Raw genomic sequence first — 14,072 nt, 5'->3', positions numbered from 1 at the left:
GGGCTTTGCCAACTGTTGTTCACTTTGTGTTTATTTATTTCTTGAGGTGGTTTGGATCTGCACTAATGCTCCCAAAAGGCTTCCCCCGAATGGAGGCGGGAGCATGGTTTGTTGATGTGGTCCTATGGTTTGAAGGGCAAAAGTGCCCTTTCACTGATTCACTATAAGAATGTTTTATCTTTATTTAATTTTAATTTTTATTTAATTTTTATAAGGAAGGAATAATGAAATAGCCCTTTTTTGATCCAATATGTCTCAGTTTTTTTTTTAAAAGCTAGTAAATATGTTGCAGCTGGTACTTGGAATTGCTAGAAAATAGGGACAGCAGAAGCATCATTTGGATGTATAGTTGGTTTTTTTTAAAAAAGGAATGAGAACTACTACAACAACAAAGTGCAACAAATACAGCAACTCTTCTACATTTGCTCCATCTGGAAATGCTCATGGTCAATTTTTATCAACATGACTGTTCAGTAATGAGATGCTTATTATTTCGATGACAGCTAACAGTGCCTTTCTCAGTTCCTCCAAGGAGGAGAAAACCTCACAGATATAAAGTGTAAAAGAGTAGAGCCATGAGTGAAGACTAACCCTTGTCTTTAATTTGAAGCATAAATTCTTTCGCTCTCATTTTTAACCCTAGGAGAGGAGCCAGAAGAAACAGAGGCTGACATGCCTAAAATATATGAACCCATTGAATCCTTCGCTCACTTGAAAGACCGTCTGAACATGTTCTTACAGATATATAATGAGAGTGTCCGAGGAGCAGGAATGGACTTGGTGTTTTTTGAAGATGCCATGGTCCATTTAGTCAAGGTACTTGGGAGTGCAATTAATTTAGTTTAGACATTTTGAAAAATTTGAGACAACTGGTATAGGCTTCCACCACCACCACCATTTAATTTCATATATGAAAACTCTGATGATAGATTAGACCTTTCTGGATGAAATCCTGACTGGGGTGTAATATTTAACATTTCCAGAAGATGCTGCTAGTGTGCCAGTTCTTTGTGACTTTATTTCTAGACTCTGAAATGGAGAATTTTACTGTTGAGAAGTAGATGTAGAAGGGAGTGTGATGGCAACAGCAGCCTGCCTGCATGGAGGAACCCATTAGCTCTCCTTGCCAGTGGTTCTCCTCTCTTCCCTGTCCCCAATGCAGCAGCATTAAATATCATGCACAGGAGAGATCCAGGGCTTCAAAATCTGGTGCAGAGTTCCTTGTGGGAGTTACTTGAATCAACCATGGGGAGGGGAAAGTGGCCCCTTTCTCTCTTTCTTCCCACCATCCTGCCACTGCAGCCTTCACTACTGCCCTGAAATTGCGTAAAGTGCCCCCCTCCCTGACATGCACATGTAGATCTAAAGGGTGCCTAGGACAAAAGACTGAGAACCATTGGAGTAAGGAATACTTGACCTATATCTCTCCCTAAACTGCAAATTCCTGGATGCCATGTCATGTTGCTGTGGCAGTTAAAGTGGAGCCATAGTGCTATCATTATGTAATTTAAAAGGCTTTCAGTTGCCAGTGTTAAGATTCAGGTGCCAGTCCTTAATCCTTATGAACGTAGCCACACTTGTCCTTTACTCCAGGTAGCCAAAGGCATTCAGCTACCCCTAGGTTAGGCTGAGTGATCCAATGAGTAGTCAAGGCAAGTTCTGTGTAACCAGTATGATACTGGCTGTCAAAGCCATATATAAGTGCCTGTTTACTCATCAAAATGCATACTTAACAACAAGACTAAAAATGCCTGTGTTCTGCAGATCTCTCGGGTAATCCGCACTCCACGAGGGAACGCCCTGCTTGTTGGAGTTGGTGGGTCTGGAAAGCAGAGTTTAACTAAATTGGCATCATTCATAGCTGGCTATGATATGTTCCAGATCACATTAACAAGGTAAGCACTTAACCCCCCCCCCCCCTTTTAAGCATTTGGAGAAAGATGTGTGCTGTTTATGCCGAATTATTCATAGTATAAATTTTACTTAGATCTTTTATTTCAGAAATGTTGCCAGTGAAGAAATAATGCAATGTTGTATTACAGGAGTGCACAAGGGGAAGCCCTAAAAGGTCTTCTTAGACTACACGTCCCATTTGCCCTAGGCATTATTTCCAGTGAGGAGGAATATTGAGAACTGCAGTCTAACTATATGTGGAATATCAGAATATCATGTATACTTTCCATATAAAAACTAGCAAATTTTAATAGGAGAAAGAAGCTTCCACATTCTTTCAGCTCTTACCACCATGATTGTTAGGGGCAAAGGGAGGTGTAGACAGTGATTGCTTGGCCTCAAACCCATGCTGAGTTTATTGCCAAGCACTCCCAAAATGTCACATAATGTAAGAAAATCCTTACAAATGTCTCTACAAAAGTTACTAGCTTGTGTTGTTTTTTTTACTATCTTCTCTGTCCATGGTGAATGCCAACACACTTTTTTCTTATGCACATAAATGAATAAATGAATATTTTCAAAGGTTTTCTCATTACTGGGTGTGATTATGAATTTTTCCGTTTTTTCTTATTGGGGACTTTGTGCAAAAAAAGGCACATAAACTCATTTTTTAAAAATAAATATTTCCCCAGAAAAGATTATGGTGCTTAGTGTATTTGGTGGAAAATGCTGTTTCCTTAATTAACCTCCCCCCGACACACAAGTGTAAGTTTTTACATTAAAAATAGTTGTGTACATGATCTCCTCCCCCCTCCAAAAAAAAAGCACAAACTTCACGGATTTGGCTATCACATGTGTATTAGACTCTTGCCTTTCTTGACTTATTAAAAATAGCCCGGGGAGGATTGGTTGATTGTTAGAGGGAATGGCCAATGCCTCACTAAAACAAGGCAGAGTTCCATCACACTTGAAGAAGGTCATTATAAGAACACTGTTGAAAAAGTCCTCTCTGAATCCCATCATATTTAACAACTACTGGCCAGTGAGCAACATTCCATTTTTGGATAGGATACTAGAATATGCAGTGGTCATCCAGGTCCAATGGTTTATAGATGATATGGACTTTCTCGATCCATTTCACTCTGGTTATGAGACAGAGAAGTTTTGATGGCAGTGCTGAATGCTGGGGCTCTCCTGTCTGAGCCCTTGGTTGTTAGTCTGTGGCTTTTTGTCCCCCATTATTGTTCAACATCTACATGAAACTGTTGGGTGATGTTGTGCAGAGTTTTGGGGTCTGGTGCCATGCATAGGTGAGTGATGCCCACCTCTATTATTTATTTCCATCCCAATCCAAGGAAGCTATCTTGGTGCTAAACCTGTGCCTATGATCAGTAATGGACTGAGTAAGGGTGAACAAACTAATACTTAATCTGGACAAGAAAAGGGAACTCCTGGTCAATCAGAAAGCAGGCCTAGGAATAGGGATTCTGCCTGTGCTGGATGTTGTTATACCCCCTCTCCTAATATGCAGATTTGTAGTTTGGGTGTATTCTTGGATTCAACCTTGAATATGGAGGCACAGGCTTCGCTGGTGACCAGGAGTTCATTTTCACAGCAGGGCCCATTGAACATACTTTCAGAACAGGTACATTTTGGTTTACTTTACAAGGCTTCCATTCTATATGCATTTTACCTGGAAGTAAATCTGTCTGAGTTTCATGAAGTTTACTTCTGAACAGAAATGGATGTGATGGTGCTATATAACTGAAAACAGTGACCAAGGAACACAACAAGAAAATGAACAAAATGGCCTGGGCAGGTAGAACTGTTTTTATTTGAGGCATATTTTTGGTGCACATTTTTTCCCCCAACTGTCTTGGGTCTATTTTTTATTCCTTTTCCAGGTCGTATAACACATCCAACCTGATGGAAGACCTGAAGCATCTCTATAGGACAGCTGGACAGCAAGGCAAAGGAATCAGTTTCATTTTTACAGACAATGAGATAAAAGATGAAGCTTTCTTGGAGTACATGAACAATGTTCTGTCATCAGGAGAAGTAGGATTATTTTTTTTAAAAACTCTTTCTGGCTTTTAATTTGTTTTCATTTCCCCCTTGGTGTCCAGACAGCAGACAGGTGGTAGTTTAGGAGTGAATGTTCTTAGATGATAATGTGATTAAGCATATTTAAAAATAGGGTAGTAAATGTTAAGTGTAGATTGATGTATTAAAGTTACATTCTCAAGTACAATCTAATCTAATGAACAGAACAGAATTTACTTCTGAGTAAATTCAGAAGAGTATGCTCTAATGCTTTGGCTGATTAATTGGTGGGATGGAATTGTAGTAACTGAGAATCAACTTTTAATTGGTGGGGATTCTTATTAGAAGCATATCCATTTATTTAGTGAACATATGTTGGTTGTAGTATGATAAAATAATGAGAAATGAAATTAAATATGATAGAATAATCAGCACATTATCTCCAAAGAATGTTTCTATTGAGTTTTTTTGGTAATATACAAATTAATTAACTGAATGCATTAATAAGTCTGGTGAGAATTAGACAATTATTGGATAATTCAATATTCTTTTAATAACTGGCTCTCCTGGAAATATTTTAACATTTTTAAAAAAAATATAAGTCTTCTCCCCCAGGTTTCCAATTTGTTTGCTCGTGATGAAATAGATGAAATCACCAGTGATCTCCTATCAGTTATGAAGAGGGAGCATCCACGGCGGCCTCCAACCAATGAAAATTTGTATGATTATTTCATGACTAGAGTGCGTCAGAACCTCCATGTTATCCTCTGCTTTTCACCTGTGGGTGAAAAATTCCGAAACCGAGCTTTGAAGTTTCCTGCCCTCATTTCTGGTTGCACTATAGATTGGTTCAGCCGTTGGCCCAAAGTTGCCCTGGTTGCAGGTGAATCTCCATGCCCTTTGCTCTTGCAACTTATTACATTAGATTGGGATGAGGAACAATTGTTCTCCAGATGCTTTGGACGACACCATTTTTGTTGTGGTAGATAAGGCGGATAGGATTCAAAATGTTTGAAAGACCCAAGGTCCCCAGTTGTGGCATATACAATAATTGTTCCAGTGGCTTCAATATGACAAGAATTTCATGGGTAAGAAATCAAGCTTGCATTAGATTAGATTGTTCTACTGAAAACCAGTAGAAAATTCAATAGATTGGATACTTATTACATTTTTTTTGAATAGGAGTAAGAAGTTTGCTGTATCCCTCTTACACGCCCTCCAAAAAACCATAAGAATAATGTTTTTAAAAGTGGTCATTTTTAAACCTCGCTAGGTTCTGGACTATTTGAATGATCCAAGATTTACTTCGGATTCATTTACTAGGATAGTAGAGCATTCACTGCATTTTGGAGATAACCTCTCAGTTATGGGGAATGCCATTTTAAATGCTACATATTTTTTTCAGGCCTTGTATTAAACGTTAGTGAAAGAGAGAGCATCCATAAAACCTATTTCACTATTGAATATTTTCCTTAAAACAGGTGCCTTAATGTGTGAATTGCAAACCCCAGAATTAAGCAATGTCCATTTACCTGGTCTCTCAGCAAAGGAATTCTTAATCCCATCAAGACAAGAATACTAGCATAACTATCCAATAATTACAAAAGGAGGATTACCCACCAGTGAAAAGAGATAACTGCTAAGCTGATTGCACTTTTGGGATGATTAGCGGAGCATCCTGTGACACACAGATTAAACATGTCCAGAAATAATAATGTGTAAAATGGGAGAAGGCATCCCAGCAGAGAACAACTTTACAAGTCCAGAAGTTTAAAAAAAGTAGTTAAAAAATCCAGATTCATTTTGCCCTGCAGTTGAGTTATTTAGAGTGTTTCAGGGTTATTTGGTAAAATAATAATAATCTGAGGTTCAAGTAAATTGGAGTGGGAGACTGTATGGGTGCATGGTGCCAATTTTTCCCCCAAGCACAGATACCTCCATTTTTAACTGCAGGTCCTCTCCTGTCATCAGATGCATTTGCAGGGGCTTTCATGCATTGGGGGGGGGGGAGGAGGAATTCAGGGCAAAAATTGAGGCATCGTGTCAGATCTCTGCCCTCAGTGGAATTAGCAAGGTCTGGGCATTTGTGGAATTAAATGATGGATGAAACAAGATTGGGTGGAAGGTGCCAGGAATTTATCTTTTGCATTAAAGATACAAAGTATATTGCTTAGATGTAGTTTAAATCTTAATCTTCTTCTTCTTCTTCTTCTTCTTCTTCTTCTTCTTCTTCTTCTTCAGTGTCTGAACATTTCTTGTCATCCTATGAAGTTGATTGCACAGAAGAAATAAAAACAGAGATGGTGCAGTGCATGGGTTCTTTCCAGGATGGAGTTGCAGAGAAGTGTGTTGATTATTTCCAGAGATATCGTCGATCTACACATGTGACTCCCAAGTCTTACCTCTCTTTTATTCAGGGATATAAAGCTATATACAAAGAAAAACATGCTGAGGTGCTGACTCTTGCCAACAGGTGAACTGTTTTCTTTGTCCTCCAAACCCTTCAGCTATTCTTCTCCAAATATCATAACAGTTCTCAGTGTTATGCTTTTGGTATACTCAAAGCTATTACCACTCGGGACAGACTAGAAAGATGTTTGCCCTATGAAGTAGTATTGAAAGATATGATTTGGAGAGGGGGGAAAAGGCAGGTGAGGGAAAGGTACTTAATTTTTTAAACAATTATTTGTATCTCAAAGCTCTCCTCCCCTTCCCTTGCTTCATGCTCACAGTAACCCTGGGAAGTAGGTTAGGCTGAGAAACAGTGACCAAAACTGTGAAATTTGATAGAGTCCTCTCCTAATCAGCTTTAGACCTTTGGGTCAACTTTGATCCTGTTGGAACTTCAAAAATTACATGACTCTCCATGTTAAATTGCAGAATGAATACTGGATTGGAGAAGCTAAAAGAGGCCTCTGAATCTGTGGCCTCTTTGAGTAAAGAGCTGGAAGCCAAGGAGAAAGAGCTCCAGGTTGCCAATGAAAAAGCTGATATGGTAAGGGTAGCTTTTAGTTCTCTCTCTCTCTCTCTCTCTTACTTTTTAAAAAGCTAATCAGGAAAGTCTTGAAGAAAAATAGCCTAGGGATTTCACACAGCTTGATTACTGAAGTAAGAAAAACCTTGATAATTCATGAATGAAAAACTATGGTAAATATTTTATACAGAACACTGTTCCTATAGTAATTACAAACATTTCTCCATTTGATTTTCTTCTTTTCCCATTGAATTTCCATTTAATTTTCTCATTTGTGTTTGGTTTCCTCAATAGGTTCTAAAAGAAGTCACAGTAAAAGCACAGGCTGCTGAAAAAGTGAAGGCTGAAGTACAGAAAGTAAAAGACAAAGCCCAGGCTATTGTAGACAGCATCTCTGCCGACAAGGCCATTGCAGAAGAAAAACTGGAGGCTGCCAAACCTGCTTTAGAGGAGGCTGAGGCTGCTTTGCAGGTTAAAGATGGATAAAATAGAATGCCATTCCCTCACTCCATTTTGATATTTATTTTCCTCTGCAGAATTGTACCCAAGAGAGATTGAGAGCAGGTCTGACTTATCCTTCCACTGTCTTTCCCATCAAGAGAGAGGGGGGAAAATGCTACATTTGTGTATCTCTGTGAAGGAATTTCCTGAATCTGCAAAGCAAAACACTATCATGAAATCTGTCAGGGAGACGTTTAAGTAACTGTAGGATTTCCAGGTTTAATCATTCAATTTTTTTGTAATATATCAGGTGAGGGTATGAAGAGCAATCTCCCAAATACACTCTCAAAGGAAAAACAACACACCTGTAAACCATTTGCCTATTTTATGACTAAACTAATTAGAATCAGGGTGTTCCCTTTAATTGTTGAACCATGTGGCTATATTTTTTATTTTTACAAAAAAATTCATCAAGTGACTTATGGGTTTGGAAATTAGAAATTTTAGGAAATGCACATAAACCCTGAAGGAAAACAGCTGTGCCAGCCTACTAGCAGGAAAACCTACATTAATTGCATTGTGGGATAATTTCCTACCTCATTAACAAAAATCATCCTTACTGTGGGAAATCTCTCCCAAATGAAGGGCCATTCATAATGCCAGCCACTCTGTAGACAACTAGTTCTGTGATTTGGATCCTGCAGCGATTGTTGGATATAATCAGCTTTGTGGTCCACTGTTGACTGGTTTTCTTATCTGCTACTGATAGCAAATGTATGGCTTGTTTTGCAAAACAGTGCCAACATATGGGTGCAACTACACTGCTGAAATAATACAACTTGATACCACTTTACCTGCCATGACTCCATCCTTCTGAAACCTGGGATTTGTAGTTTTGTGAGGCACCAGCACTCTTGGTAGACAAGGCTAAAGACCTTGTAAAACTACAATTTCCAGGATTCCATAGGATGAAGCTACAGAACTTACAGTGTTGTCAAACTGCATTATTGCAACAGTGTAGATGCACCATATATTAGGTCTTTGGTTAGCAGACCTTCTGCCACTTCTAATCAGCTGAAATACAATTTTCTTCCATCACACTTGGTCCAATGTAGAAATATAGCTCAACTTCTTTGTCACCATTGTGTAACTACGTTGAGCTTACTGTGATAGCATAGGATCCCTGATCAGCTGTAAGTTTGTCTTTAGAGTTCATGAGTTCTTAGCATTACACCACCACCATATTTTTATGCCATATTTTCCTGGTTTACTTGGCATATACTGATGGAATGGGCAGTTACATCTGAACTGAAGCAGCTGTTCACTAGTGTTTAGATCCATGTTTTGTATTATGCTCGAAGCTGTTCAAGAAAAACAGTGTGGATGTCCTAAAAAGTAGCAAGCTCTTTTTCCTGGTTTGTCTCTTTCTTTGGTCTCAGGTCTTCCTGAATGCTATCTCTGATTGCTGTGTGGTAAATTGTCAGTGACATTTTTCACCAGGTCTTTCCATCTCTATCTCTAAATATATCAAGTATCTCTGCTTCCTCGACAGGATCAAAGGAGCCTGCCCTTGCTACCTTCTCACCTTTAGGCAAAGAGGGAGGTTGTTTCTCATCCAGTCACTCTTGCTAGTTTATCTGCATCATGCTTCAACAATGAAATGGTTGAGGACATGTTTTAATCTCAATATATTGTACTACAAAGTACCTACATGGCAAAATGCAAAAGATTTGCTGGGACATTTTTTATAATTGTTTTTGAACATGGCACAAAAAAGATATGACCTGGCCAGTGGCTGAAACTTGGGCACATTTCTCCCTTGTTTCCTTGTTTCCATTGAAGTGAAAGTATTTTAGATACCTAAAATACAGTGTATTACCTAAATAAAATATCTAAATAATAGATAAAATACTAGATCAAATACCTACATACCTAAAAGACAGTGTAGAAATAAGTCTAGGTCTGTGTGATTTCTGCACCAAAACATACCTCAGGAGTGTTGAATCATTCTGACTGGTAGGGTGAGGATTAAATACTTTTGTCCAACCGCTGTGGAAGTTTTTGCCAGTGGTTTAGATATGCATAAATATAAAGTAGAGGATGTTTGCAGTTCTTCCTGATTCTGTTCTTTTTCAAAACCCAGACCATCAAGCCTGCAGATATTGCCACTGTCCGCACATTGGGTCGACCACCGCATCTTATCATGCGTATCATGGACTGTGTGCTACTGCTGTTCCAGAGGAGGGTAAACACTGTCAAAATGGACCTGGAGAAAAACTGCACTGTTCCATCATGGCAGGAATCGCTGAAACTGATGACGGCAGGAAACTTCTTACAGAACTTGCAGGTGTGTCAAAAGTAGGCATGAAGTAAAAAACAGGATGGCAAGAACAAAACATGAATGCATAGAATTAAGTGAATTGTTGGAGAATATGTAAGAAAAGGCAATTGTGTCTACATCAAGCCACCAAAGTTTTTTTTAATCTCATCTCAACCCAGTATCCGTCCCCTTATATACAAAAAGTATCATGTATCTCATCCACTTTTCCCTAAGTTTGAACATAGGCCATGGGCTTTTTAACTCTCTTCCCTCTCTTTGTTGTATGAGTTGCAAGAAACGGATTGATTGACACTTCCCCTTTCTTAATCAGTTTAACTTCTCACTTAGAGAGAGCAGCTGAGATGTCCAAAGGAGGCCTCTGTTGCTGTTCACAGTGTGGGAGATGAGGTTAAAGCCAGGGTGGGAACACCTCCAGATAATGTTGGACTTCAACTCCCAAAGCCTTAGACAGCATAGCCAATGGTGAGGAATGCTAGGAGGCTCCATTCAACAACCTTTGAAGCACCATGGCAAACTCCCTCTGAACAAATCATGCTAAGAAAACCTTTGTTGCCTGCTTTACTTCATTGAACCCTTTCCTGTATTGTTTTGTATTATTTATATGTATTATGCTATTATCTCTTAGATTGTATGCCATCGACAGGTTTACTTTATTTATTTTATTGTTTGTATGTATAGTGCTGTGTAAATCTACAGTGTTACATAAATAAAGCATAATAATAATAATAATAATAATAATAATAATAACAACAACCTTAGAGACACCTTAGGGTTTGCCTTAAGGTCACAATAAATAAGAAATAACTTAAAGCACACCGCCACAACAAATCTATATCTACATGTCCACACATATAGTCAAATGCATGATATTTGTGCTTTGAACTGTCTCACATGAGAAATACTGCTCTAACATGACCATAATGCAGGCAATAGAGAAGGTTCATCCCAAAATGGCATTTCTGGTACAGCAATTGCTGGTGATTCCCAGATCATGGGTATTATTGGACAAGGTTTAGACCACCAGATGTGTTTGAACTGAAACTCTCATCAGCCCTAGCCACTGTACTAGTGGAGAGGGGTAATGGAAAGTGTAGTTCAATAATACAGCATCTGCTCTAGGCTTGTTTATATAACCATTTAATATGAACTGATTTGGAACTGTCACTGATATATTCAGACATAGGGACATTTGCAAGCTTCCCCTTCTTCTTTGGATGTATGTTATCTTATATATGTGAGCATTAACTTTGGCCCTGAATAATTCCTATAGAAGTAGCTGTAAACCAGGGCCTACTTAAAATGCATAAGGATAAACAATCCACAGTCTGAGGTCCAGCTGCAGGTTATTAAATTGGAATACCAATGAGGTCTGTGGCTGTAGAAATTGAATGGCCACACTTTCATTATGCAAAAAAACAATATTACAAAATTAATAGTTTGCTTTGACATGAAAGCAAGTATAAAATGTACATTATAAAGCAAGATCTAAGACCGAACAGGTTTAAAATAACTTAGATGCTATATACAGCAGCACTGATTGTAATACAAGTGTGATAAAAGGGAGCAACTGTTGGGATGATTCAGGAAACCAATTAGACACTTGGCTCAAATTGAAAACAGCATTTATACCCTTCCAGGACAGGCTAGATATGCTAGAAGAAAGAAACAAAGAATAAATCTAGCCAGGGCAATTAACTGGATGTCAGCCAAGTGCAAATGGGGTCTTGGAACAACTAGAAATGTCTAACACCTTTGTGTTTTGGTATTTATATGGACATATTCAAATTACCATCTATATCACACTAGCATTGATTAAAGTGTAGGTAATGAATGGAGGATTTTTTCCTCCATAGTAATTGGGAAAGCATGAACATGCGGAAGACAGGTTGTTAATGGCTCTTAGAATCAAAACTAAGTCCATAGGAAGACAGCCAATTTATCAACATAGTTTCACAAGATGACAGCATGAGGAACAAAACAAATCTGATTAGATTAAGCTTTTAAAATAACTTTTAGTAAGACTCCCCTAGACCTGTATTAAATCACCTAAAGGTCTACCACTGTTGTTCATGTGAGTGCATGTGAGAGTTATTATAATGGTGAAAATCTGACTTTTTTTTTTGGTCTGTCAATGAAGCTAAATTATTCTTCTTTATTATCTTTCTAGCAATTTCCAAAAGATACCATTAATGAAGAGGTAGTAGAGCTTTTGAGCCCTTACTTTGAAATGGGGGACTATAATATTGAAACAGCTAAGAGGGTCTGTGGAAATGTGGCTGGTCTTTGTTCGTGGACAAAAGCAATGGCTGCCTTCTTTGCCATCAACAAGGAAGTCCTGCCTTTAAAGGTAAACCAAAATAAATAAGCCAAGACTGAAATCAGACTAGACGCAGATCAGCTGCTGCTTATGTTGTTGGGACATCTCATGCAAGAAGTTGACAATTTGTCACAGTGGTCTGAGAGATTCTTTATTTATTTGTACAAACATACATACAGTACATATATTTTTGCTGGATGCAGTAAAATGATTCAATGGATGGTAGAATCCATTCTGAGACTTCACTGTATTATGGTGGTGGTGGAGAAATAACATATATTAAAGTATTCCTCTATGGGCAGAGGAATGCTTTTTGTGCAAGTGTAAACACCTTTTTTACAGTGTAAATAGAAGTTTAGCAGCTTCATTTATATGGTCAGGCCCCACCTGGAATATTATGTCCAGTTCTGGGCACCACAATTTAAAAAGGATGTTGAGAAACTGGAGCGTGTCCAAAGGAGGACGACTAAAATGGTGTAGGGTCTGGAAACCATGTCTTATGAGGAACGACTGAGGGAGCTGGGGATGTTCAGCCTGGAGAAGAGAAGGTTAAGAGGTGATATGATACCCCGTTAGGGCTGTTTGACAGTGGAACACACTCCCTCAGAGTGTGGTGGAGTCTCCTTCCTTGGAGATCTTTAAGCAGAGGCTGGATGGCCATTTGTCAGGGATGCTTTGATTGGGATTTCCTGCATGGCAGGGGGTTGGACTGGATGGCCCTTGTGGTCTCTTCCAACTCTACGATTCTATGATTCTATATACCGCTTCATACTGCACTGAGCAGTCTCTAAGTGGTTTACAACTGTAAGCTAATTGCCCCCAACAAGCTAGGTAATCATTTTAGTGACCTTGGAAGGATGCAAGGCTGAGTCAACCCTGAGCCTTTGGCAGGGATTGAACTCACAACCTTGTGAGTGGCTGCAATACTGATATTTAACCACTGCACCACCAGGGCTTCAGCACTGTAAAATCAGCACTGTAAAAAAAGTGTTGGGCAAGAATCTTCCTATATGTAAGGAGAGTGTATTTTTAAAATTCTTTTTATTCATTTTAAAGTCATTCAAATAAAAAAGCAAAACTATAAAGAATTCATTTTCATTCACAAATCAAGGAGTTTTAAAAAGTTACTCATTTAAAAACAACAACACAGAAGTACCTTGAAATTTGTCCTCTGCAGTCTGCTGCAAAAATGGATCTGGTCTTAGAACAGGAAGTGTGATGTCTTGAAAACATTAGTGTTTAATTCAACCTTTAAGTTAAATCAATACAATGTTTAAAGACTGAGGGTTGGAAAATAGTTTAGATTTGAATCAGATGGAAATCCAGGAAGTCAAGGAAATATGCAAAATTATGTATTTACCTATTAACTCTTTGTCCTGTCAACCTATTATTTGTTATTGTCTATGTTACTTGTTATTTCTTATTTGTTATGTGTCCTTTTAATTCTAATAAACTTTATTAAAAACATTAGTATTTAATTACATGGAATTTATAATGACTGCATTAATTCTCCATTTGTCAATAGTTAAGTTTGTGAGTTGTCAGTTAAAGTCCTGTTCTTTTTATTTTTGTTCTTTCAAAAGTGGTTTGAAGAATGTTGCCTAATTTTCCCCAAACAAACAAACACCTTTTATGAACTTGTCATGTGTGAACTGATTATTTATAGGCTAACCTGGCAGTCCAGGAGAACCGTTTGACTACTGCCATGTTAGATCTACAGAAAGCTCAGGCTGAACTGGATGCCAAGCAAGCTGAGCTAGATATTGTGCAGGCAGAGTATGAGAAGGCCATGATGGAGAAGCAGGTAGGTTATTGTGCCAGAGAGGTATTCCATAACATCCATGTATGGAGAGATCCATTTAACAATTTTTTATTTACTATAGTGTGGATATGACCTTGTAGCAATGTCAGTTACCAGCATGGTCCTGCTAAGATCTGAGAAGCACCTTCTGCAAATGTTCAGAAATCCATCGATGCAAAGGAGGAATAAAAGTTTCCTCACAATTTGGCAGGACAATGCAATAGTTCACCAAGTAGTGAATTTTATTTATTAATGAAAATAT

The 14,072-nt window shown here is 38.3% G+C and overlaps 1 protein-coding gene across 1 annotated transcript in view; it reads left to right on the top strand.

Moving 5' to 3' along the window:
• DNAH5 (dynein axonemal heavy chain 5) overlaps positions 1-14,072 on the top strand; it is a 158,754-nt gene that overhangs the window by 101,543 nt on the left and 43,139 nt on the right. Inside the window, exons 52-61 of the mRNA XM_089516460.1 lie at positions 644-816; positions 1,765-1,895; positions 3,798-3,951; positions 4,552-4,819; positions 6,178-6,409; positions 6,817-6,931; positions 7,205-7,381; positions 9,495-9,698; positions 11,860-12,039; positions 13,676-13,813. Of these exons, the coding sequence (XP_089372586.1) occupies positions 644-816; positions 1,765-1,895; positions 3,798-3,951; positions 4,552-4,819; positions 6,178-6,409; positions 6,817-6,931; positions 7,205-7,381; positions 9,495-9,698; positions 11,860-12,039; positions 13,676-13,813 (1,772 nt within the window). The remainder of the gene's footprint in view (positions 1-643; positions 817-1,764; positions 1,896-3,797; positions 3,952-4,551; positions 4,820-6,177; positions 6,410-6,816; positions 6,932-7,204; positions 7,382-9,494; positions 9,699-11,859; positions 12,040-13,675; positions 13,814-14,072) is intronic.

Source organism: Sceloporus occidentalis, unplaced genomic scaffold, assembly GCF_023333645.1.
Source record: "Sceloporus occidentalis isolate IW3139 unplaced genomic scaffold, rSceOcc1.0.p SCAF_3, whole genome shotgun sequence".
Lineage (NCBI taxonomy): Eukaryota > Metazoa > Chordata > Lepidosauria > Squamata > Phrynosomatidae > Sceloporus > Sceloporus occidentalis.
Note: the sequence above shows the minus strand (reverse complement) of the source record. Positions and strands in the feature narration are given on the sequence as shown.